This window comes from Oryx dammah, unplaced genomic scaffold, assembly GCF_014754425.2.
Source record: "Oryx dammah isolate SB20612 unplaced genomic scaffold, SCBI_Odam_1.1 HiC_scaffold_2, whole genome shotgun sequence".
In the NCBI taxonomy this organism is placed as follows: domain Eukaryota; kingdom Metazoa; phylum Chordata; class Mammalia; order Artiodactyla; family Bovidae; genus Oryx; species Oryx dammah.
Genome location: NW_024070186.1, coordinates 157,546,396 through 157,572,391, shown reverse-complemented (window position 1 = coordinate 157,572,391; position 25,996 = coordinate 157,546,396). Strand labels below are relative to the sequence as shown.

The 25,996-nt window shown below is 54.4% G+C and overlaps 1 protein-coding gene across 5 annotated transcripts in view; it reads left to right on the top strand.

The window, feature by feature from the left end:
• Positions 1-25,996, top strand: part of AXIN1 (axin 1) — a 37,800-nt gene that overhangs the window by 5,973 nt on the left and 5,831 nt on the right. For 3 of the 5 annotated variants that reach the window (XM_040229349.1, XM_040229321.1, XM_040229330.1), the window contains exons 3-7: positions 17,880-18,020; positions 20,212-20,308; positions 20,961-21,098; positions 24,600-25,129; positions 25,562-25,732. In XM_040229349.1, coding sequence (XP_040085283.1) covers positions 17,880-18,020; positions 20,212-20,308; positions 20,961-21,098; positions 24,600-25,129; positions 25,562-25,732 — 1,077 coding nt within the window. The remainder of the gene's footprint in view (positions 1-17,879; positions 18,021-20,211; positions 20,309-20,960; positions 21,099-24,599; positions 25,130-25,561; positions 25,733-25,996) is intronic. The other 2 variants (XM_040229356.1, XM_040229340.1) reach the window with 1 other exon arrangement.

The following is a 25,996-nucleotide window of genomic DNA, read 5'->3' as shown; positions in this document are numbered from 1 at the left end:
GCCATCAGTCCTTGCACGGGGCACGGTGCAGCCTTGGAGGCGTGAAGTGGCGCTCTCTGGAAGTCGTTGCCACTTTGGAAGTGTGCCAGTTTGCTGGAAGTGTGTTTGGTGTGGAGGTGGGGCCTATAGCCGCGTTCTCACTCATTTCCCTGTTGGTAGGTGGTCCCGGACATGCTTGCCTGCAGAACTGGAAGCTGGGGATTCTGTGGCCCTGCCAACTCAATCGCGGGTCTGCAGATGCATCCCTGAGTGCTGGGCTCTCCCGTGGAGCTGGTAAAAGGCCAGATCACATCTCCAGGCTTTCTGTGGCAGAGAGATTGGCTACTTCTAACAAAAACAGGGTTAAACTTTTTCAGGGTTTAAATACTGTTTAAGTGATGTGATGAAAAAAAATATACTGTTTTAGGTAACCTTTATGCACCTTTTGTTCACTGTCCTTATTGATTTAGTAATCTTTTTAGGACAGAATATACTATAAAATTATCCTGGTAAGGAAGGCTAGTAAGTGACAATAGCTTTTAAAACCTAACACGGAAGTTTTCATATTTGATTAGAACAGTTTTAAAATGGGATTATATTTGAGGCCTGGGCTGCAGAGGAAAACACATTGAGCTCAATTCTGATTTCTGATTTTAGAACTTCCACGTGCTACCCTCACACTTCCCAGTTCTCAGTCGGGGGCCCGTCGTAGCAGCAGCCTTGCTTTTTCTCTCTTCGGTTTGCTCTGTTCGTAGTATTGTACCCTTTACTGTCTGATTGCGGGAACACGTTCAGCTGTGAGGACTCTGGCACATGGAGGTGCTGGCGCTGCAGGGACCTGGCGCCCCCGAGTCCTGCCTGCGCCCCTGAGTCCTGCCTGCGCCCCCCGAGTCCTGCCTGCACTGGGACGTGCCCCTCCCTGGGCTGCCTGTGTGGGTGTGTGGATGGGTGCCCTCCCGTGTCAGGGCCGGTGTCCGTCAGCACTGACAGGCTGTGGAGTCCAGCACAGTCCACTCGCTTTGCAGGGGTTGCGGTTAGGGTCCATGCGGTTGAAAGTCACAGAAAACCCAGCCCGCCCGGCTTCCACAGTGAAGGCATTGGGCTGGCCCAGATAGACGGAAAGTCCGGAGCAGGCCCAGCTTCAGGTGCGGTTTGATTCTGACTCCAGCCATGTTTTTTTTAAAGACTTGATTTTGTTTTCATCGTCTCTTAGGGCAGTTTTACATTCCCAGCACAGTTGCAAGGAAGGTACAGAGGTTTCCTGTGTGCTCTTGCCCCGCGCGTGCACAGCCTCCCTCGCCCACCCCCGTCAGCGCCCCTACCAGAGTGGTCATTTGTTAACAGTGGATGCTGCTGCTAAGTCGCTTCAGTCATGTCCGACTCTGCCACCCCATAGATGGCAGCCCACCAGGCTCCACATCCCTGGGATTCTCCAGGCAAGAACACTGGAGTGGGGTGCCATTGCCTTCTCCAATGCATGAAAGTGAAAAGTGAAAGTGACGTCGCTCAGTCCTGTCCGACTCTTAGCGACCCCATGGACTGCAGCCCACCAGGCTTCTCCATCCATGGGATTTTCCAGGCTGTCTCTAATGTAGAGACAGCAATCTCTGCCATCTCCATGGTCTTGTCTTTTCTGGACGCCGTGGAGTTGGAAGTAGACAGTATATAACCTGTTCACATTGGCTTCTCTCACTTGGTCATACGCTTTTAAGGTTCCTTAGTGTCCTTCTGTGGCTTGATAGCTCATAGCTTCAGCCCTGAATGATATTCCACTCTCTGGATGGACCACAGTGTACGTATCCATTCGCCAGCTAGAGGGCTTCCTGATGGGTCCAGGTTTTGGCGGTTACGACTGGAGCTGCCGTAAGCACCTGTGTGGGGGTTTTGCGAGGACGTGAGCTTCATCTCCTGTGGTAGAACATGTAGGGTCGTGAGTGCTGGCTCATGTGGGAGGCCGGTTTTACAGGGACTCTGTCTGCCTCCCCATGGCCGGCTTCACTCCCGGGTTCTGTAGACAACTGCCCCCCGCGGCTGGGGCTGCCACGTGCCTGCGCTCCAACCAAGTAGGGCCGCCCCGCTCTGTCCAGCGGGGAGGGAGAAAGAGAGTGGGTGCTGGTGCCCGCCCCCGCCGCCCGCTCAGAGGAGCAGCACATGCCATCTCAGCGTGGCCGCTGCTGGAGAGTGTGTCAGGAGGGCCTGTCTGGGATAGAACGACAGCAAGGGGCTCCAGAGCTGAGCTCCCCGGCCCCGCGGGCCCTGTAGCGTGAGGCTGCTCCAGCTGCACTTGCTGGGGCCGCCTCAACTCCCCGTGCCAGGTGGGGCTGCCCGTGTGCCCGCTTCTCACTGGCTTCACATGCGCACATGGCGGTTTTTCATGTTGCTGACTTGAGAGCCTTTTCCATAGGTCTTTGTCAACACTGAGAAAACAGGGATGTCCCTGGTGTTTTCTGCACTTAGCCTAGTCCCCTGGGGTCATTTTGAGTCCTGGGCTGAGGGGTCACTAAATTCCTTACTGGTTTGCTGTTCTCTGTGTGGAAATTTTTCCTGGTCTTTATGGCCCGTTGTCAGTGGAACTCTGCACTGACTTTGGTTGGTTCATACCCGCATTTAAATTTGGTGTGAATTGGCAGAGGGCCGTCTGATGGCACAGGTGTTTTGGTATTTATTTACGGAGTGATTTGGCCTGGGGGCCCAGGGCCTATAAGACATCCATAGGATGGATGCCTGGCCTGGCCTGCCAGGGGCTGGGCTTGGCCTGGTTGGTCAGGCTTGAAGTCAGGCCATCTTTTTCAGTCCTTCAACTACCTGCATTTATCTGTTGCCACTGGTTTTCTTTTCTCTGTCTCTTTTTAAACACATACTTCCTTTTTTGGGCACAATATGCAGTGTGTGAAACCTCCCCGACCAGGGATCGAACCCGTGCCCCACTGTGGTTAAGTGTGGAGTCTTAGCCATGGTGCCCCCAGGGAAGCCCCTCTCCTTTTTTAATCGACATGTGGTTGCCTTACAATGTTGTCTTAATTTCTGCTGTAGAGCCAAGTGACTCAGTTATGCATGTATTACATATGCACTCTTTTATGGAGTCTTTTCCCTTACAGTTTATCTCAGGATATCAAATATATCCTTGTGCTCCACAGTAGAACCTTGTTTATGTTGCTGCTAGTTTTAATGTCCAAGTGGCAAATGCTTTCCATTTCTCTTTACTGCCTTCCTCACTGGTTGAGAAGTTGCCCGAGGACAGGGTCTCACCTGCTCTCTCCTTACATCTTCTGGGTGGGGCAGACAGTGAGGCCCCCTGGTCAGCGCTGGTCCCTGTGGGCGTGGGCGGAGAGTTCAGCGCAGATGATGCTTGTAACAGGAGTAACTTGTGGGTCTGGTGAAGGACAGATGGCCAACCCTTCCTGTCCACACTGAGGAACTGCCTGACCTGTTTGTTGCCTTATCAACTGTGTTCTGGTAAATGGCTTAAAGAAGGAGAAATGTAAAAAGAGGAAGCACCCAAATGTGTGTCGTTTTGTGTGGAAGGCAGAAAAGTGAGGTTGCTCTGGGGTTTCTGGTTGCAGCTCCAGTGCCGTGGGGCGGGGGTGGGGCGGTGACTCTGGGGCCGGCTGCTTCTATCCTCAGGGTGGCGGGGGCCCAGGCGATGGCGGTCTCAGGACACTGGTCCTGCTGTTGTGGTTGTTGTTCAGTTGCTCAGTCGTGTCCGACTCTTTGCAACCCCATGGACTACAGCACACCAGGCTTCCCTGTCCTTTACCATCTCCCAGAGTTCACTCAAACTCTTGTGCATTGGGTCGGTGATGCCATCAAACCATCTCGTCCTCTATTGTCCCCTTCTCCTCTTGCCTTCAATCTTTCCCAGCATCAGAATCTCTTCCATCAGGTGGCCAAAGTATTGAAGCTTCGGCTTCAGCATGAGTCCTTCCAATGAATATTCAGGGTTGGTTTCCTTTAGGACTGACTGGTTTGATCTCCTTGCTGTCCAAGGGATTCTGGTGACAGCCTGTTTAATTTGACCTCAGGGCTTCCCAGGTGGCGCTGATAGTAAAGTGACCCGCCTGCCAGTGTAGGAGATATAAGAGATACAGGTTTGATCCCGATCTGTGGGTCTGGATGATTCCTTGGAGGAGAGCCCAGCAATCCTCTGCAGTTTTCTTGCTTGGAGAATCCCATGCCTGGTGGGCTCCAGTCCCCAGGGTGGCAAAGAGTCAGACATGGCTGAAGTGACTTACCGTCACTTACCGTGACTACCGTTGCACTAGTGAAGTGCAAGCACTCTTCACTGTTGGATTCTTATCTTTTGGAAGCAGGGTGACTCGTTTGTGCAGTGTGGCTCTCCTTGCAGCCTTCCCCCTCTTTTTTCCTGCTGCTGCGGCTATAGTCACTCTCAGTTGGGACATGCAGGTTGGGAAGAGAACACAGCCCTGCTGCCTTTTCTTTGTCACCTTCCAGGTGTGTGATTTGTCCACCTGGGTGAATTCCTTTAACAGATGATCCCAAGGTTGGTGACTGGAGATGTTTTTAGACGGACTTTAGTGTGCAGCTGTGGGGTTCTCAAGACAGGAATTTACAGGGCATTCCCTCGGGGTCCGGTGGTTAGGACTCCACACTGTTACTGCTGCGGTCCCGGCTTCACTTCCTGGTTGCGGTACTAAGATCCCACAAGCTGGGCAATGCAACCAAACAAAAAAGACAGGAGTTTATAGATCTTTCCATTCACCTTGTGGGCTAGATGGGGAGAAGGTTAATTAAGCTCAGTGGTTTAATTTAAGGACCCCTTGCTTGATGCCTTTTCCACTGGCTGTGTCTTCTGGGGTCAGCCTTCTCCTGGTTATGTGATGGTGGGAGAGTTGCTTCACCTCTCTGGGTTTTCCTATAACATGAGGAGGATGAAGCAAGGGCCTGCTAGATAAGGCTGTCAGGGAGGTTCGTGAGCTGATCCGTGGTGGTGCCTCACGCAGCAGGTGTTCAGGGCACACAGCAAGTGCTTAAAGTTTCAGATCCTGCTGTGTCTTCGTGGTCATCTGAACTTACTGGTCTGCTCGATGTTGGTGACATTCTCATCCAGGTGACAGGCTCTCATCCATCGTGACACTTTGCAGTTTTACTAACCATGTATCCTGAGAGGCACCCAAAGCTGCCATCCTTAGCTCCAGAAGCGGCACCACCATCTACCAGCTCCAGCCCAGCCCACCTGACTCCCCAGCCGAGCGTGTGCTCAGCCCTCTGCTTCTCACTGTGGTGCCTGCCACCCCCTGCAACCACACAACTTTCTGGCTGAGTCTCTGCCCCAGTCTCTTCCCCACCACGCCCAGAGGGATCGTTTCTAGGTTTGGCACACACTCCCTTCCTCCCTGATGCGCGGACTCCCCCTCGCCCCGGCTCCTGTGACTTCGTGTGTCCACAGGAGACCTGGTCACAGTGCCGACACGCTGTGTGTGCTTTCTGTGCCTATTGGTCGGGGGGGCTGGCTAGTGAGAGTTTGTGAGCTAGTTGCAGGAGAATAAAAAAATATTTTTCTCTATTTCAGTCCCACAGAACTCTGTAGTCTTTGATGACAGATTTCAGCAGAGCCCAGGAAATACAGTCCTCAGACCGAGGACTTTGGGGATGGAGAGGCCCCTTTGTCACGTGCTCCGCGGCAGTGGGTTTATGAAAGGGAAGTGCCTGCAGGGACCAAGGCCCGTGAGGCTACTGCGGCCAGATCGAGATGCCTGGGCAGGCGGGTGGCCGGGCGTGTGCGTCTCTGTGTGGCCACCGCCCAGGGATCAGCCAGTTCTCAGGTTTGTGTGCCGGTTAGCATCACGGGGACTTGAATCTGATTCATACACACTGTCTGTTAGTCTCCTCTAACATCCTGACTTCATTTACACCAGTTTACCTGGCATCCTTAGAAATGGTGGAGTTTGGCCAAGTGGTCGTTGTCCAGTGAGGGAAAAGGCAGATGGCCTAATAATTCTGTCTTCAGTCCACCTTGAAGCCGAGTACGTGTGTGTGTGTGTGTGTGTGTGTAAGAAAATCAGCGTTGCTTTATTTTTCCCCTGTGTCACATCAGTATAGATGCACATTTGTGAACCACTCAGGCTACACCCAGAGCCCATTGATTCCAAAAAGTGTTTGATTGAGAAAACAACTCAAGTCAATCTCTTCAGTTCCTTCCCAGAACTCAGGTGTGCCTTCTGACTTTGTGAAAAAAAAAAAAAAAAAAAAAAGGAGTCTCCAGGGCCGTGCAGAGGGCTTTGTTTCTGTCTGTGAGGGGCTACAGCCTGCCCCTTCCTCATCCCTCCCCGGGTGGATTACAGCCTCCTCAGAACCAGTGAAAACCTTGGGAGCAGCTGGACTCAGCTCTTTTGTTTGGACCAAACTCCACCAGTTTTTGTGGATAGAGACGACAAGCCTTGCTTGGCATGGCCCGGTGGATACCCTCCTCAGCCCCTCAGGGCCAGGAGGCTCCCACTGGCTTATGGGGTCTTAGTTCCCCAACCAGGGATTGAACCTGGACCCTCGGCAGTGAGAGCCGGGACACCTGACCGTCACTGGACCAACACCCTTCCTTGGAGTCGTTAACATGCTTTCGTCTGGAATTGATCCACTCTGAATCACTGGCTCATTTTCAGTCTTCTCTTAAGGAGATATTTAGAAATGATCAGAAAGCACGTTGCTTGCGGCACTGCGAGTAATAGCTCGCAGTCAGAATATAGCTTACTTGGTGTCTGATCTGATCTGACACAGGGCTGGTTGTATAGGGATTTTTTTTTTTTGTATGGCTGGAGAATATAGGCTTTCTGTTTTCTTCATTTGGTTTTTCTACATTTTCCAAATTCCTATAAAGCATACATTTTTGTAACTAGAAAATATATTATTAAAATATATACAAAAATGTATCATAAGAAGGTCTGGATGATATGCGATTTTCAAAAGCATATCTTTGTCTTTTAAAAGGATCATATATGGAGAAGGAACTGGCAACCCACTCCAGTGTTTTTGCCTGGAGAATCCCAGGGACAGAGGAGCCTAGTGGGCTGCCATCTGAGGGGTTGCACAGAGTCAGACACGGCTGAAGCGACTTAGCAGCAGCAGCAGCAGCAGCAGAACTATCTATTATAGCCTATTATTTTAATTATACTATCAAATAGTAGCTTATACATGAGCTTATATTCTGTGTTTTTCAACAATATTTAATCCATGATTGCATTTGATAAGCAAACAAAAACCATGTATTGCTTTTAATATTATTTGGAGATTGAAATGAAGCAAACTTTGTGGCTAAAAACAATTTAAAGCAGTGAAACAAAAATAAAGTTCATATGTTAATATAAAAAAATAAAGCAATGAGACAAAATAAAATAAATACATAAAAAGATCATATAAATATTTCCTTTAAGTGTGATCTTAGGTCTTAATGTTTGCACTATTATACCAGTATTTTAATTAATTTTCATTAAAAAAGAGAGAAGGAAAAATTCAAATAACACTAAAAGGCCGAAAACTAAGTTTGGCAGTCTCATGACCCCTGGCCTTTCCAGGGTGGCCACATCCAGCTTCTTACCCTAGTGTGAGTCAGCTCAGGTCACCATGACAAAATAGGGTAGACTTGGGGACTTGGGCGACAGACTCTTCTCATGGTTCTGGAGGCTAGAGGCCCCAGGCCGAGGCGCCAGCAGCAAAGCAGCCTCTGTTCCTTTCCTCTCGCAGTCTGCGCATGGGCCTTTTCTCACTGGGTCCCGGTGGAGACAGGCAGCTCCTTGGTCTCTTCTGCCGAGGACAGTGATCTATGGGATCAGAGCCCCACTTATATTTCTATTTATTTATTTTATACTTTTTGGAACATTTTACTTATTTGGGCTTCACTGGTGGCTCAAAGGATAAAGAATCTGCCTGTAGTGCGGGAGACCCGGGTTCAGTCCCTGGGTCAGCAAGATCCCCGGGAGAAGGAAATGGCAACCCACTCCAGTACTCTTGCCTGGAGAATCCCATGGACAGTGGAGCCTGTAGGCTTCTGTCCCTGGGGTTGCAAAGAGTCGGACCTGACTGAAGAGACCAACTTGCACTTGTTCAGAGACCTGTCCTGCGTCTGTTGTTCCACAGGCTTGCTCTGATCGCGGCAGGCGGGGACTGTTCTGCCCGCAGCACAGGCTCTCACTGCAGCGGCTGCTCTGGTTGTGGTGCGGGCTTGGCTGCCCTTGGCCTCTGGGATCGTCCCAGACCGGGATTAAATCCGCATCCCCTGCCTTGGCAGGCGGATTCTTAACCCCTGGGCCGCCAGGGAAGTCCAGACCTTTTCTCTTTTGTAAACAGTTTTAGGAGTTTTTGTCTTTTTTCCCCCATTGTGCTTCATATGTATGTTTCCCAGACCTGTCTACCATTGGCTCATTTCTCTTCAGTTGCGTGCAGGCTACTATTAGGTCTGTCTGTGGAGTTGTTAACTTCAGTTGTTACATTTTTCAAGTTTGGTGTTCATTTGATTCTTCTTTTTGTTTTTTTAATATTCAGTTCTCTGCTCAAACTCTCTCAGAAGCTTGTCTTTTAAGGAACATGTTCATCACATGCATTTTAATGTCCTGTAATTTTTAAATTGGGGTATTTTGCAGTTCTTTTTCTATTGTCTATTTTTCTCATGTCCTTGAGTTGGCTGGTCCTGCCTCCTAGTATGCTGGCCAGTTTTTATTGAACACTGGACACACATTCTGTATGTGACACAGATTAAGAACTCACTTGAGGACCCCAATCACAGTTTTCTCCAGTGAGGGCTTACCTGGCCTTTAATGTGGGGACTTGTCACTTTACACCAGTCGGAACCAGTCATTCCTCTAGGATAGCCACTGGGATCCCAGCTGAAGGCCTGGGGTCTGCACCAGCATCCACACGTTTGGTGCATTTGAAACACCCATTTAGGAATTCTGGAAGTTATCACATTCTCAGCCTGGAGGTCACTGCTTGAGGACCTCAAGGAGAAAAGTGGGACCCTGTGTCTGACTTGTCCATCTATTTTTTTTTTCTCTCTCATGTTTTAGCCCCTTAAGACCTCATTTCCCTGGTGGCTCTCTTGTGCCTTGTTGCTTAGTCACTAAGTCCAACTCTTTGTAACCCCGTGGACTATAGCCCGCCAGGCTCCTCTGTCCATGGGATTTCCCAGGGAAATAGGATCATTCCATTCTCCAGGGGATCTTCCTGACCCAGAGATTGAACCCACATCTCCTCATTGCAGGTGGATTCTTCATCATTGAGCTGCCAGGGAAGCCCCTCTGTGCCTTAAAACATATGAAAACCTTTCTGTCTGTTTTTCTCATTGGTCTTGCAAGTGGTAGTTTGATCCGGGTCAGGGGACTAAAATCCACATGCCATGCAGTGCAGCCAAAAAAAAAGAGAAATCTGAGATGAGTCCTGTTGGGCATCCCTGTTTCTCTGGATGTGCCTTTAGCTGCCTCCGGGCCGAGTGAGTGCTCTGTGCATCATAGAACTCAAATGTTCTTCTGCGTCCACACACCCACCCCATTTGCCCTCTCAATATTGTTCAAAGGTAAATAATCTGAATAACTGTGTGCCCTTCCAAAGCATCTTCATGAATATAGAAATTAATACAAGCATATTGTTATATTTTCAACGTTAAATACATTGTAAAGTAGGAATTTTCTTTAGAGAAATGTATGTGACCTAAAAAATGAGGTCCATCACACAGAATATGGTTTATGTTGAGTATAAACTCCAGACTCATTGTATATATGTTTGTTTTTCAGGTATAAAGATGACTTTACTAATTAAGCATTTCCAGTGTTTTCTTTGAGTTTGGGGTTTTGTTGCTTCATCCCTCTAGGTATTGTTGCCGTGTCTCCCGTGTGACAGGCAGCTGGGTGGATTAGTGCCCGGGTTCCCTGTGACCTAAATGAGAAGCACACTTGGGGCCCTGGCGGACCTCATGTTGCTCGGTGTGCATGGCAGACGGGTTCAGCCATGTGTCGGCTCACCTCCCTCAGTGTGAGCTGCTGGCCTCCACGTCCGCCCTGCGCAGGCCTGTGTCTGAGCCATGCCACCGACACTGTCCCTGGGGGCCAAGAACAGGCCCCCAGGTGCCCCTTTGCTGGGCCCTCCCACCCCACGGGGTTCCCACTCTGCTGGTCTTGGCTTCCCAGCGACGTGGCCATGCCCCACCTTCCACGGAGACGGCAGAGTTGAAGGGGCCGGATGAGGCCTGGCACGGTGCTCCGAGGGGCGGTCTGAGCCGGGGTAGGCCAGTGACAGGACATTGTTGGACATCCTGGCATCGACGAAATGGCAGGCTTGCACGTTGGTGCTGTGAAATTCTGATTGCTTTGGAATGTAAAGTTTTGTGGTGCCGTGTGCAGTTTGTTGGAGTTAATGTAAAGATGACACATTTTCGTGGTGAACAAACAGTCTGGCAAGTAAGAGCAGTCCAGAGTCCATCCTGTGTGCAATGGAAGCAGGGGCTGTGTCTTACCTGGCAGGGCTTTCTTGTAAGCTGGTCAGGGCAGGTTCATTTGGATACAGTGAAAATCCTTTAAAAAGAAAAGCCGTTTGAAACGTTGTGAAAGAAAACTTCATCAGTGGGAGAATCAAATAACTTATAAAAGCAAAGCACCTGAAGAGTCTGAGTTCTCCCTCGGGGTTTCACTTTCTGGGCAGACTTCATGTGCTGAGTCAGGGGAGGCAGACAAGAGTGTCCTTCGGGCCTAGGGGCTGCCAGACGTGCGGTTAGCTTAGAGAAGGTTGAGTGTTACCTGGGGTTTCCCTGGTGGCTCAGCAGTAAAGCAGCGCAGGAGACGTGGGTTTGATCCCTGGGTCGGGAAGATCCCCTGGAGAAGGAAATGGCAACCCACTCCAGTATTCCCGCCTGGGAAATCCCATGGATCCTGGTGGGCTCTAGTCCATGGGGTTGCGAAGATCAGACATGACTTAGTGACTAAACAACAGCAAACGAGAGTCACCTGGTGATGTTAGGAAGTGAAGAGGGTGATCCAAGGCTTGGGATTTCTGGTTTCTGAATTACTTCAAGGGAACAAATCGTACTGTTTTATGAACAGTTTTGATTTTGACTAGATTCATAAGTGCACGTTCTTAATTTTTGAGCACGTTCTTAATTTTTGAAAAGCCATGTTTTCAGAGTTGCTGATTTGGTCTTGTAGCTTCAATCCCAAGAACTAGTCTCCTCATCAGAGTTCTGTGCGATCTCAGAACTGCAGCCCTCAGCCTCCCATCTGCTTTAGGTTGTGAACTGGGACGGATTCAGGCCAGTGGTAAAGAGGTTTGGGCCAGCCACGTGATCTGTGCTTTTGAGCTCATCAAGAGCCCATGTCTGGAGTCTCTAGCTGGATTTGCGAGACCTCAGGGGTCGACAGATAGCATCTCTGTCTGTTATTCTAAAATTCTGAATAGCCTGCAGTTTGTTGTGATTTGCGTTTGTGAAGGGTGACCAGCCAGTTCCTTGGAGCTTCTGTTTGAGCCGTCAGAAGCTGGAGTGAGGGGCTGAAGTCTCCAGGGGAGGTTAGTGCCAGATGCATGCTGACCCCGTCATTGGAGTGAGAGTGATTCATTAAAAATCATGGTGGCAAACACATACATGACCATGTGGAAAGCAGACAGCTCGTGGGGAACTGCTGTCTAATTACAGAGAGCACCAGGCTGAGCTCTCTGATGACCTAGAGGGGTGGGGGGTGGGGAGTGTGACTAATTCGCGTTGTTGTATGGCAGAAACCAACAGAACATTGTAAAGCAATTCTTCTCCAACTAAAAATTTTTAAAAATGAACACACACAAAAAAAATCACAGTGCCAGATTCTGTGAAACATTTTTTGTTATGCTTCTTAAATACTGCCACATGGAGCTCCTCTTCATCAGATCCATGTAAGCTAAAGATCTGATATGAAGCATTTGTGTGGGTCCAGGCCCTGAAGCATTTCTGCTGATGTCTGAAAGCCTGCTGTGCAGAGGAAAGCTGATGTAAATGTGCAGTGTTTGCGCAGAGCAGAGATGAACAGGACTTTTGCTCTGGTTCACCCCTCGCGTGAGCTCTTGCTGGCGAGTTCCAATTGTGGTGCTTCAGGTTCTCAGCGCGCTCTTCACGTATATTGTTCTATAGATTTCAACTGCTCTGCAGCAGTAAACACCCAGGGACACAGTGCACAAGTTATATAAGAAATGTATTTGGTGCAGGAAAATTGAAAAATACACATAAGTGAGAAATTATCTAGCTGGGTCCCTCTCGAATCTTGGCATCTGTGTGGTCTCTCCTCCCTGCACAGATGGGCCCCGACTCACGTCACTCACAGTGCGAATCTTTAGCAGGTGTTGTAAAGAGTTGCTAGTTTATCGTAAAGAGTTACTGGTGTTCACAGCTGCATACAAGCATTGTGGCAAAGAGGGAGTCCCCCCCCGCTGACCCGTGAATATTCAAGCCAGGATTGCATGGTCTCCCTTGAGCATGGAGTTCTGACCTTAGAGCCTTGAACCTGCTGTGTTCAGCATCTTACAGGAAGTCGGGGGATCCACGTCCTGCAGCCCTTAGCCCCCAGCCTCATCCTGCTCCACGTGTGGGACGCCGCGCCGGACGTGCTGGCCTGTCTAAGTCTAGTGGTTTCTGCATCGTCTGGCGCTTGGCATCCCCTTGTATGCTCGTGAAGGGTACTTGGACCCCTTTCAAAGAGGTGGCCATCGTCGATCCACTTTGCAGGGGTAACCTGCCCACAGTCAAGTGCTGGTAAGTAGTGGTGAGGGCAGATGGGGCCCTGGGGGCCACTCTGGGGCCAGGGTTCTCCACTGCCTACCTTGTGGGGGGCTGGTGTGTGGCCCCCGTGGCCACCACGTCCAGTCTGTGCGTGCCTTTTCCACAGAACATAGATCCTTCTGTTGTTACTGTTCAGTTTTGACTCTGATGCCCTTTGGTGTGTTCTGCAATTCAGCGTTCATTCATGGTGGTGGGTGCGGTGTGCCAGTTGGGTAATAAAAATAAGTAAAGGGTCATAAAATAAAAGGCGTGTGGGACGGGGAGGCTGCCTCACAGCACAGATCACAGGCTCCAGACGCCTGTCTGGTGCAGACCCGTCAGGGCGGGGTGGGGCTGGGCTCAGGGGTGAGAGGATGGCACAGCAGGCAGCTGTCCTGCTGCAAGGGAGCGTCCTCCCAGTACACGCAGACCAGACGACGGATGTGAATAGAATGTGTGTCACCCTAAAGTATCTCTGCCACACATTACCTCTTTTTTGAAAAATAACTTTTTACTTTCGGCTGAACTGGGTCTTGGCTGTTGGGCTTTTTCTAGTTGCAGTGAGTGGCCGCTACTCCGGTCGTTGGGCTTGGTCTCCTCATCGCAGTGGCGTCTTGTTGCAGAGTGCGGGCCGCAGGACCTGAGGGCTTCAGTAGTTGCCGTGCACAGTCTTAGTTGCCCCACGGCATGTTCAGTCCCAGACCAGGGATTGAACCTGTGTGCCCTGCATTGGTAGGCGGATTCTTCATCACTGGACCACCAGGGGGTCCCACGAGATCATCTCTTAATTACAAAGGAAAACAGTGAAGTTAGAGTAGAAACTTGGCAGGCCCTGGGTTTGCCGCCGGCATTGGGACCAACCTGCAGGACATTCTTGGAAGCGTGGTGGCATCGCCTCTGTGCCGCTCCTGGAAGCGCCTGCCGGGATCTCACAGGAGGCCATCTGGGACCTTGAGAGTGTCCCAGCGGGACAGGCTGTGGGCATCTGAAGACAGGACAGTTGTTATGCGGCTGTGGCTTGGGTCTCAGGACATCGAAATGGCTCTCAAGGCCACTCCTGCCCAGGGGAGGGGTCTGCACTCTGCCTCCTGCCGCTGTCTGTCGCCCCTGCGTCCCTGGGTCCCTGGGTCCCTGGGCTCTGGCCTGGGGCTCCGGGTCTAGAGGCGGGGTGGGGAAGGTGTGGGCCGGGCTGGCCTCGCCTTCCCAGGAGGGGCTTGTAGAGGTGATGACCAGGAGGGTCACTGCACAGGGCCTGGGGGCACAGAGCTCTCCCGAGACCCTGCTCTTGAGTCCTTTGGCTTTTACCAAGGAGGGAAATGGCTGGATCCTACGGCAACTCTGTTTTAAGGTTTAAAAACTACCAGACAGTGTCCCACTGAGTCTGTGCCGTTTATATCCCCATCAGAAGCTTACAGAGTTCTGCAGAACTGAAAGGATTACCAAGCAGTGAAAGTGAATTTCAGCCCACTGAAATTACCCTTCAGGAATAAAGGGGAAATGAAGACAAGCTTCAGACGAGCAAACACTGAGGAAGTGTCAGCTGCAGCGCTTGTTCTCATGGACATACTGAAGGGTGTCCTTAGGGCAGAGAGGATGCTCTCAGGGCAGGAGGGACAGGGGAGGGCGTGGTGACTCCAGGCCGCCGTTGAAGGATAAAGCAAGACTAGTGATGTCTCCTGGGGTTAAGACACCATGTGGACCCAAAACGCGGGACGCCAACAGCACATGAGTGTGGGGGAGGCGGGTGGAGCTGGTTCTGCTTTGCTTTCTTCTTTTTTGCTGCTCCGTGTGGCACGGGGGCTCTTAGTCCCTCAACCTGGGGTCGAGCGCGCGCCCCCTGCAGCGGAAGTGCAGAGTCTTACCTGCTGGACTGCCAGGGGCTCCCGAGTGGAGTAAACTCCGACCGTTCGTTGCCTGGGAGCAGGTAGAATGCGGGTAATTGGACCTTGATGCATCAAGGGTACCTGTCGGTAATCCCTGAAGGAACCATTGAGAGAACGGTGAAAGAGCTACTTTATTAGAGGGAGGAGACAGAAAATAGAAAGTCTTCCAAAAGAAGGCAAGGAGGAACAAAGGAAAATAGAACAGCCGTGACCGGCAGCAAGCAGTGAGCCGGTGGATCCACTCTGTAGTCACACTGAGCGCAGCAGGACCGAAGAAGTAATTCAAAGGAAGAACGGTCAGACCAGATCGTGGGAAGGCAGCTGCTCAGGAAGGAGACAAAGAAGCAAAAGGACGCAGGAAGTTTTCGAGTGAAAGCGTGGAGGGCGGAGTCCTGCGCTCAGCAGCCCCAGAGGCCTGGCGGTCCTGGGGGTTCTGTCGTGAGGTCTGGAAGCCACAAAGAGGCCAGAGGTCTCCCTAGACCCCGCGTCTGAGTACCGGTTCCAGCCGTTCTGTGGGACGCAGCCAGCGGTCCCCAAGTGACGTTTCGTAGAGCTTCCTGTGTCGCGGCAGTCTGCGGCGCCTATCCCGAGGGCTACCTATCCCGAGGGCTGGCCTCGCTGCCGGGCCCTCCTCCTCTTTCTCCCCACGCACTTTCTTCCCCATGTCTGGACGTGGAGCTGTGTCTGTGCTGGGATTTGCTCAGCACCGGAGGCTGGGGAAGGAACCCATGTTTCCCCTGCTTGTCACCTCAAAGCTGGGTTTCCTGGGCCCCGTCGGAGGAGGGCGCAGGCGGCCCATGCAGGCGTTGGGGCCACGGGCTCAGTCCTGCCCTCCTGGGAAAGGTGAGGGCCCGGGGCGTGTGGGTGCCGGCCCTGAGGTAGCGGGACATGGACGGGCGACTCAGCTGGCCGTGGTCTGAATTCCAGCACAGTAGCTCTTGGTGATCATGTTGATGGTTTGTGTTTAAACAGCCAGAGGAATAGCAGTGTCATTTAGGGAGAGCGTGGTGCTGCAGACGTGGGCTCCACGTCAGCGCACGTGTGGGCCCGGGACGGCCCCCGTCCCTTCCTCAGAGCCTCTGGGCCCTGCGCCCGCCCTCATTTGGCGGGAACCTGGCTGCTCTGGGGGCTCAGGAGGACCTGATGTGGGGTGGCCAGCCCGGGTCCTGACCTGAAGCGATGGTTGTGCGCACTGTCACCGCCCTGGAGGTGCCGTGGCTGCTCTGCTTTTGTGCGTGGCCCCCGGGAGGTGGGCTGCTCCCTGGGGTCTCTCCAGCGATACTGCCTGGCCTGGCCCAGCTCATGCGTCCTACGTGCACGGCTCACACCAAGGCGTCCCCCTGGGCCCCGTGGATGCAGAAGCGCTCTGTTCCCTTCTCTGCATCGAGCACACGGGTCCCCAGAGCCAGTGCGGCTGCCGTTCACGAGCACCCTGACCAGGATGAGGCTGCAGTCAGAGCCCTCAGAGGCCTCCTGGTCACGTACCCCCTTCACATGACCCTTGGGGACTGACCACCGCTGCTTCCAGGGGGCTCAAGGAAGAGCAGGTGGTGCGGGGAGCCGCAGCTCCGAGGGACTGGCAGTGCCTTCGCGGAATGAGCAGAACAGAGACTCCAGAAAGGGGGGGGCGTGTGGGGGTCAGGTGTGCAGGGATTCAGGACGCGGTGGTGATGTGGTGCTCGGTGCTCATGGCTGGCTCTCCATTTTGATGCAGAGGAGTAGGTGGATTTTACATGCACATATTTCATGTAGAGATCTTAAAAAATATTGAAGTATTTGGACAAAAACTGAGGGATATATTTATGATTGTCAAATAAGGAAAGTTTGCCTATGTAAGATACAAAAAAAAAAATCTGTAAGGAGAAAGATTATTGGTAAGTCTGATTTCACAGAAGTAAACTTTTCTAATAATAAAATGGAGATAGTTAAGAAGTGACATTTAGGGAGGAAATATTTTTACGTATGTAACCAGAGGTTAATAGTAAGAATATTTTAAGTGCAAGTCGCTCAGTTGTGTCCGATTCTTCGCAACCCCACGGACTGTCCATGGAATTCTCCAGGCCTGAATACGGGAGGAGTGGGCAGCCTTTCTCTTCTCCTGGGGATCTTCCCAACCCCGGGGATCGGATGCAGGTGTCCCGCATGGCAGGCAGATGTTTTACCAGCTGAGCCGCAAGGGAAGTTCAAGAATATTTATTTATTTATTTATTTATTTATTTTTTAGTTATAAAAATTTTATTTATTTTTTTTTAAATTTTATTTCTTAATTGAATGTTTTGAGATAATTGTAGACTCACATTTAGATGTAAGAAATAATACAAAGGGACCTCATGTACCCTTAACTCAGTGATTCCTAATAGAAATCATCCCTCAAAAGTGTATTAGAATATCACAACTGGAGTATTGACCTTGATACTATCAAGATGAAAAATATTTCCACAACTGCAAGAATCCCATGTGCTCCCCTTTATAATAACCACATCTACTTCCTTTCCATCCTTAACCTCTCCTTAACCACTGCCAGCCACTAATCTGTCTTCCTTTTCTGTAATTTTTTAGATTTTATTTTATTATTTTTTTTTTACTTTACAATTCTGTATTGTCAAGAATATTTAAAGACATCTGTAAATCACTAAGAAACTCATAAACCGCCCAACAGAAAATAGACAGAAGGTATGAACAGGTCATTTAAAGAGGAAAGAATTAATTTAAGGACATCTCAGTGCTCCCCCTGCTGACCATCTACCAGGGAAATGCAAGCTGTTAGTGTCCGTTTCTGGCTAGTTTGGCGCCCCACGGTGCCGCGTCCCGCCCGGGGGTGCAGGATGGGCACTGCTGTCCTGGGGGGAAGCATGGCAGCCGCTCGCACACCCACGGCCCTCGTGCTCGCCCCCGCTCGCCCGCGCTGTGCCAGTGCTCAGGCTTGTGCCCTGGACGCCTGGCTGGGGCCCTCGTGGGCGGCTGTGGCATGGGGCCGGGGCAGGGGGCGCGCTCTGTGGGTCAGTGAGTCTGCGGCTGCAGGGGCAGGGGTGCAGAGCTGGTGCCCTATTTCTAGTCACCGGCAGAGGGCACGTGTGTGCTCACGGGCACAGCTGCCCAACTGCACAGGGGAGGCGTGGGGTGCCCGTCTCCCCGGAAGCATGGGGGTGGGGGCAGGGCGGACCCGCGGCCTTTTCTGCCCTGTCTCTTCTGAATGCTTTGGGTCTGTGGTCCCCGTGCTGGGGTCACCGGTGATCCTGAAGAGGATCAGTGCGCGGGGACGTGGCCTGGCGGCTGCTAACATGCCTCCTTATTGGCAGGTGTGGATCGTGGCGGGAGCCCGTCAACCCCTACTACGTCAACTCTGGCTACGCTCTCGCCCCTGCCACCAGCGCCAATGACAGCGAGCAGCAGAGCCTGTCGAGCGATGCTGACAGCCTGTCCCTCACCGACAGCAGCGTGTAAGTGCCTGCCGCTCCTCCTCCGCACCGTGGGGGCTGCTCCTGGAGACCCTCCTGCAGACTAGAGCCTCGGTTGCTTCCCTCCAGGCGAGACGCCAAGCTGCCTGGTGGTGCTCAGCCCTGGTCTCGGTGCTGGTGTGTGCAGTGCATCCAGGGCGGGCCACCCCAAGGCATCTGCTCTGTGCTCGCGCCCCTGTGATCTGGAAGCCGTCTCACCCGATTGGCAGGGCCTGTTGTCCCCTCAGTGTGGCTCTGTGCCGGCCGGCCGGGGTCCTCGAAGGTGGCATGAACCCCTGTCCAGGGATGCCTCCCCAGGGGAAAGTGCTCGCTTCTGACACCTTTCTCTGGTTCGCCAATGACTTCGGGGACCTTGGTGCAGGTCAGGATGTGATGGTGTCACACCTGCCCGTGTCACACCAGGGCATGGCCTGTCTGCCTGCTGGGGTCACACGGGACCCAGCTCCACTGCCTACGTGCATCAGGCTTGCCTGCATTCAGCCACACACCATTTGCTGTCTCTCTGCCCCGACAGGGAGGTTCTGGCTTGGAGCCAGCAGGTGTGTGGGCATCTACTCCCGCGATGGCGCGTGGGCTGCGCCCCTGACCTTGTCAGCGGGTCATGGGGACTGTGTCCCCGCCCTGCGTGGGGTCTGGAGGTGAGACAGGCTTAAGGAAGGAGGAAAAGGCCGGCTCGCCCATCCTTGCAGGTGACCGGCTCCTTCCGTGCTGTGGCCCTGCCTTGTGGGCTGTCCCGTCTGCTAGCTCCTTGTACTGCCTGCCCGCGTCTGGCTCTGCTCTGACAGCCCTGTGTGTGGCGCATCGGGAGCCCCTTCTCCTGTTGGGGGCCACGAGATGGGGGCGTCATCCCACGAGGTGGAGCCTCTATGGGGCAGTCTGCATTCATCATTACCTTCTCCTTTGTTTTGACTCTTTCATAGAAAATGTTGGTGTTTTTAACAACTTACTTGATATTACTAGGGTTTCAGCACTACTTGCCATGAATATAAAGTGTCCTGTTAAAGGGTTCCAACGAGCTGCGCCCCTCAGAGCCCCCGGTAGCAGCTGACAGCATGTGTTCTGTTCTCTTCCCCAAAACTCAGTTACTACAATGTCAATTAATCTCTTAATTCTCTCTAAGGGAAGGACATATGTTTGCTAAAGGGAAGATCTAAAATAACAAAAAGAATTTCCCCAATACTCTGTTCATCTTGGTTTACACTGAGACTCAGAAATATAGGAATAGTTAAGAACTTGGAATGTAAAATTGTGGCAGATATTTAAATATACTGAATATCTGAGGCAAAAAATAGGATCGTGTGTTTCATCTAAATTATTTCTGTTGGCAACTCAGCATCACCTCCACTTGCCGAAGGGCTTCTCAGTCCACTGCTGTTGGGCACAGACTCCACGGACAGCGCCTGGCCTCCCAGGCTTGGACTTCAGGTGCACGGTCAGAGCACGTGAGCCTCATGCATGGGGCTCGGGACACCGAGGGCGTGCAGATGTGCTGCGGCTCTTGTTCCCTGAGCCCCGGCCCTCTGGGCCGCTGCGCCCGCTGCCCTGTGGCCCCACCTGGGGTCCTGAAGGCCTGGGGCACCCAGCACCCCCGCCTCTGTGCCCTGCTCTGAACCAGGGCCACCCTTCCCTCGCACTGGGCTGAGTGTGCCTGGGCCAGGCTGGGACACACCGAGCGCCGTGTGCCTGGGGCGCCTCTGCTGGCCGAGCAGCGGTCAGCGTGGGCCGTGCACGGGAAGCAGGTGAGGGACCAGGGAGCGTCGGCACCGTGGGTGCCCCCCGCAGGAGACCCGGGAGGCTGGGGCCTGTCAGGGGCCACCCCTCAGGTCCTTGGGAGATGGGTACCAGAGAGCAGGAGGCGAGCAAGTGAGATGCTTCTCAGATAAATGCTTAGTCATTTTAAAGGCAGTATGTGATTTGACTTATGGTTACATCAGTCTTCAGGAGGGTTGTAACTAAAATTCATGTCAAGAGAACAAATTTGAGCATCTGACAGATTATGCTGCTTTACTGTCTTATTGTGGAAGAAAGCAGGATTCAGGAACCCGACCTGTTCTTTTTAAGAACGCGAAGTCATCTTCAGCCAGTGCAGCTCAGGAGACAGGCCCCTCTGGCCTGCTCCCAGTGGCCGTGGCTGAGCCGTGTGTGTGTTTTCAGGCGAGTGTCTCTCTGACAGGGATGGAGTCCCGCCCTACAGGACCCGCAGGCAGCACCGCCGGGAGGTGCAGGAGAGCGTCCAGGCCAACGGGCGGGTGCCTCTACCTCACATTCCTGTAAGTGTTCTCCTGCATGCTCCCTGCTCCCACCTGAGGGGCGGTGGCCCGCGGTCCTTCGGAGGGTCTGGGTGACTGCGCACAGGGTTTCTTGCTCTGCTTGCAAATGTTTTGGATTTGAAGCGATTTCAGTTTATTGCTCGTACCTGCCCCCAAAGCTGTGCGGCTGCTACTGTGAGGCGTGCGTGGAATTGCATTCTCCCATCCCTCCCTGGCTCCTCCCTGCACCCGGCTTCTGTGTCACTTGTCCTGGATGCAGGGCCTGGGCCCCTCCCGTGTCGGGCGCTGCTGCCCCTTGGGTGCAGGGTGGGCACTGCAGAGCACCTCCCCTTCTGGCGCCCAGGCTCAGCCCCGACCTCAGGGGTCTGCACAGCTGGACACCTCTGCACAGCCGGCTGGTCAGTCACAAGAAGCCCTTCTCCAGGGTTGGCTGGCGGCCTCGGGCGGGCGCCTTGGGCTGTGGGCACTAGGGTGGCTGTCCCCGAGGAGGCATAGCCCCCAGTCTCCTCAGGGTCTTCACCCGTGGTCATGGGAGGCAGGAGGCGGCCGTGTCCACTTGTCCCCTGCCAGTCAGCCCGGGGCAGGGAGAAGAGTGCAGACTGTGCCCTGCTCACCGCAGTGCAGCAGGGCTCACCGTGGCGTTTCCTCACAGCGCACGTACCGAATGCCAAAGGAAGTCCGCGTGGAGCCCCAGAAGTTCGCGGCAGAGCTCATTCACCGCCTGGAGGCTGTGCAGCGGACGCGGGAGGCCGAGGAGGAGCTGGAGGAGCGGCTGAAGCGCGTCCGCATGGTGAGTGGCTGCCGTGGCGCGGGTCACAGCTGGCCCCCAAGGCCTCAGCCTTCTCCGTGCAGTGGAGGGCATCTCCCTGCCAGCCGGTCGGGTCAGGGCTGGAGGCCTGCGTCCTGCTCCGTGCCCTCCCTGCTGCATGGAGCCTGGATGGCCTCCCTCGGGCAGGGCAGCCTGAGGCTCTGACCCATCACCTCTGCGTGCAGAGTGGCTTTGCGACTGGGACACAGCTCTGTGTGTCTTGTTTCCTGGCTGGTAGCCTTTCTGATAGAACTCCAGGAGCTGAGCGTTTCAGCACACCCGATCTATTTGCTGTAGCTCTTTGCCTGTAGGTGCCCACGTACCTGTCTTTTTTGCCTGCCGTGACACTCTCCCGTCCTGGTCCCTGCACACGTGTGTCATTCTACACACAAGGGCCCCCCAGGCAGAGGCGCTGTTACAGGCGTGCCCCCTATCTCCCTCATGTGCCCCGCCCCCTGGACCTGTGGGCCTCGAGGTCTCTGGTACACAGGCCTTCTCTCAGGGCGGGAGTTCATTCTTTTCTCAGTATTTTGTTCAATATCTGAAACTCTAAATGTGACTTCCTTGTAGGAATGATTTGTCTACCAATCACCTGATCTTCCTGTTTAAACTACAGAACCTGAGCCCTCCCCAGACCCTGTCAGAACCCAAGGGGGGCCCTGCTGTTTCGGGTTCCACGTTCCCCAGGGGTGCCGCGTGCACCGCCACTGGAGGCAGTGCCATCAGGTTGGGTGAGGGGCCTGGCAGGTGGGCAGCCCCGCAGTCCCCTCTCCTGCCCCGGCGCCTGGCTGCAGGGCTCTGTGTGACGCCTGGCCCTGACACAGGCCGGGCTCCTCCACCTTCCCTACACGGAGTCAGCAGGCAGATCTCGTCATGGAGCGGAGCGCGGCACCCTGGAGGTACCAGAGACAGCCCCGAGCATGGGGTGGTCGCAGGCCGTGCGGCGCCACAAGGGGCCCCGTGGGACCGTGCCCTGCCCCTCCTCCCGCCACTGGCAGTGGTGTGGCCTCCTGGCAGGGCAGGTGCAGCCGAGGGCCTGCCCTGAGCCCTCTGGGAGTCTTCCCATGGCCCGTGGCTCAGCGACCTGCCCGAGGCCCTCGCCCCATCACTGCTCAGGAGGGCATGGCCAGCAGGGCGGGGCTGGGGTGCGCCAGTCGTCAGAGCTGAGGGTCTCTGCCTCCTGGGAGCTGCCCAGAGGGAACAGAGGCAGACCAGAATCACAATGTATGTGCCCGTGCCTGGCGCAGCTCAGCCCGGGTCGTGCATGCTAGGAGGCCGGGCGCCCTGGCAGCGTCTCCGCCACTGCCTTTCTGTGAGGCCGTCCTGAGTGCGTTGCCATTGACAGTGCTTAAAACAGGCTCAGGTGTAACGTTTCATGAAAGAAGTTTCAGAAACCTGCAGACTGGCAGGTTTCACTGCAGACCTGGGCTTTTGCGATGCACTGCTGTGCTTCCAGCCTTGGCTCGGGCTGTGTGCACGCGGTCCTGGCCGGTGGCGTCGGGCGGGAGGGGCGCACTCAGGTGGCCCAGCTGTCTGACGGCGTCTGAGGCTCTCCCACAGCGTCCCTGGCAGGCGCTGGATGGCTGTGCCTGCAGCCCATGAGCTCTCGGGGGGCTGGACCCGGCAGTGTTCTCTGACGTGACCGAACGTGTCCCAGCAAATGTCCGGTGTTGGTTGCTCGGGGCCTCAGGCTCAGGAGGGCTGCCACACGTAGTCCTCGGGTCCCAGCTCCCAGCCTTGGGGGTGTAGCTGGTCGGCTCCCAGGGGCATCCCTCGGCCCCAGGGGGTGGCTCACTGCCCAGCAGCTGGCCGTGTGGTCTTTAGTCTGTACCGGGTGTGATTTTGTAAGCTATGTGAACTGTGTTACAAACAAGAATCCTTTTTTAGGAGTAATAGCTCAGACATTTCTGGGGCCATGCCTTGCGGCTTGTGGGATCTTAGTTCCTGACAAGGGATCTAACTTGGAATCCTGCAGTGAAATCACCAAGTCCTAACTGCTGGACTGCGGGGAGTTCCCACTGCAGATTTTTAGTTAATTACTTTCGGTTGAGCAGGGTGCTCCTGGCGGTGCGCGGGCTTCTCTGGCTGTGGTACGCAGGAGCTACTCTGTTGCAGTGCGTGGGCTTCCCGGAGCAGCGGTCTTTCTTGTTGGGGAGCACCCGTCCTAGGGCGTGTGAGCTTCACTACTGTGGCTCATGGAGGCAGTACTTGGAGAGCACAGGCTTAGTTGCTCCATGGCATGTGGGATCTTCCTGGACCAGAGATCGAACCCGTGTGCCCCGCATTGGCAGGTGGAATTCTTAACCACTGGAATACCTGGGAAGTCCTACAAATTTTTTAATAATTAAATTTTACTGTAAAGCTTGGGAAATCAGAACAGAATAAAATGAAAACTAGCGCTGAAGGGTTACGTAAATGTGTAATATTTTAAAACCCTAAAATTGAATTTCTGTGCATACAGAGCTATTAGGAATAGCTGGTCTCAGACCCCTGGATGTTTGGAGGTTTCTTTTTACAGTCTGCTGCCCTGGGAGGGGGTGAATGGCATCAATACTGGGTGCCCCTTGGTGCGAGTCTCCCGAGTCCCCACCCCCTGATAACCACGAAGCACCAGGATCGGTGTGGGGACAGGGTGAGTGCAGGAACCCAGGGTCCGGGTAGTGATAGGGGGTGCAGAGCCCAGAGTCCGGGGCGCTCCAGGGTGGCTCCCAGCTCACCCACAGGGCTGCATGTCTCCCCGTCTGCCCCTCTCTCCCAGCCTGTCCTCTTGGGTGCCGTTTCTGAGTCGTGGTGCCCACAGCTGGCGGCATGTCTGGATGACCGCAGGCACTTGCGCAGTGGTGCGGAGTCCTGTGGGGACTCCTGGGGGCTTGTTCATGTCGTAGCGTGGGGTGGCTCAGTCATCCGGTCTCTCAGCGTCTGCTCAGGGCAACTCAATAACACGAGACAGTGAATGTGAATTGTGTGTTTCAGGACTGAAGTGATTGAATGTGTATGTTTATAGGTCTGCTTACAGTAACTCTCAGAGTCAAAGGAAATTCTGCTAGTTTGATATGATAATTTATTAACACTCATAGCAAGATAAGGAAAAACTAGGAGCTCTTCTGTATAAGGGCAGAGTTTGCTGGGAAAATATGATGGAAAATACGGCAGTAAAATTGACGAATAGGAGAACAATGGAAAAAATAAAAATTTTTATTGAGAAGATTAACGTGGAGGCAGTGCCAGGCGTCCTGACAGTCTGTGTGGTCCTGTCCCCGCGCTTGGGAGGGGAGCCCAGGCCAGCCCGCATCTGCTGCGTCCTCCCGGAGCCCGTCCACACTGGCGCGGGGCCACTCTGGATCCGGCAGCCCCTCCTGCCCTTCGCTGGCCTGGCTTCGTCCCCAGCTCCGGGCTCGGGCCTTTGTTTGTGCCTTGTGTCCCCAAGCATGGGGTCTCCACTGTGCAGCCAGTGCCGAGAGGTGCCACGCTGTCTTGTCCCAGCAGGAGGAAGAAGGCGACGACAGCGACATGCCGTCTGGCCCTCAGGGCGCCAGCCATAAGCTGCCCTCGGCCCCAGCCTGGCACCACTTCCCCTCCCGCTACGCGGACATGGGCTGTGCGGGGCTGCGGGACGCGCACGAAGAGAATCCCGAGAGTATCCTGGACGAGCACGTGCAGCGAGTCATGAGGACGCCCGGCTGCCAATCGCCGGGGCCTGGTCGCCGCTCCCCAGACAGCGCGCACGTGCCCAAGATCGGGGTGCTGGGGGGTGCCATGCCTGGGCACGGAAAGCATGCGCCCAAGCTGGGGGCAAAGCTGGACCTGGCTGGGCTGCACCTCCACAGACACGGCCACCACCACAGCCACCATGGCGCAGCCCGGCCCAAGGAGCCAGCTGATGCCGAGCCCACCCGCCGGGTCCCGGGCAGCTTTGCCTGGGGCCCGGAGCTGCACAGTCACACAGCCAAGCCCCGCAGCCACGTGGAGAGCACGGGCACCCCCGCTACCGCCGGCGACAGCCTGGCCTACGGGTGAGTATGAGCAGCGATCCCCTGCCCCGGCGCACGTCAGTGCAGGTGGTGTGCCCCAGAGAAGGGTCCTTTGTGCTACCCTCGGGCCAGAGTTTCCCTGAGGAGTCCCTAAGCCAGGGCCAGCGCGGGTTGGCAGGAGTGCGCGCCTGGGTGCACGGCCGCGGGGCTCCAGCCCTGAAGCACCATTGGGTTGGATGGGCCCGTTTCGGGGGTGGTGTCTGGGTGAGGATGGGTGGCTGGGCCCGAGCTGCCTGGACGCCTTCTGTCCACAGAGTTGGCCTGAAACAGCCCGGCCGCGCCTGTGAGAGTGTGGCCAAGGCCCCACGTGCAGGCAGGGCCCTTGCAGGCTGTCCTCCCCAGCCCTGAGGGTCCCGGCCAGCCGTCCAGCCTGGGCTGGCTAAAGTAGCAAGTGACCAGGCCTTGCTCTTGCAGCGGGAAGGCAGGCACGACCTCCAAGAGAAACTCCAAGAAGGCAGAGTTGGGGAAGAGTAGCGGCACAGAGGCGCCAGGCCCGTCTGAGGACGCAGAGAAGAACCAGAAGATCATGCAGTGGATCATCGAGGGCGAGAAGGAGATCAGCCGGCACAGGAAGGCGGGCCACGGGTGAGGGCCCTGGCTGAGTCCTCCCCAGGCTGAGTCCCCCCTCCGGCTCTGAGTCCTCCCCTCGCCCCGGGTCTGAGTCCCCCACCCCCAGCTCTGAGTCCTCCCCTCCCCCATGGCTCTGAGTCCCTCCCTCCCCCATGGCTCTGAGTCCCCCACCCCTGGCTCTGAGTCCTCCCCTCGCCCTGGCTCTGAGTCTTCCCCATCCCTGGCTCTGAGTCCCCCCCCCCTGGCTCTGAGTCCTCCCCTCCCCCTGGCTCTGAGTCT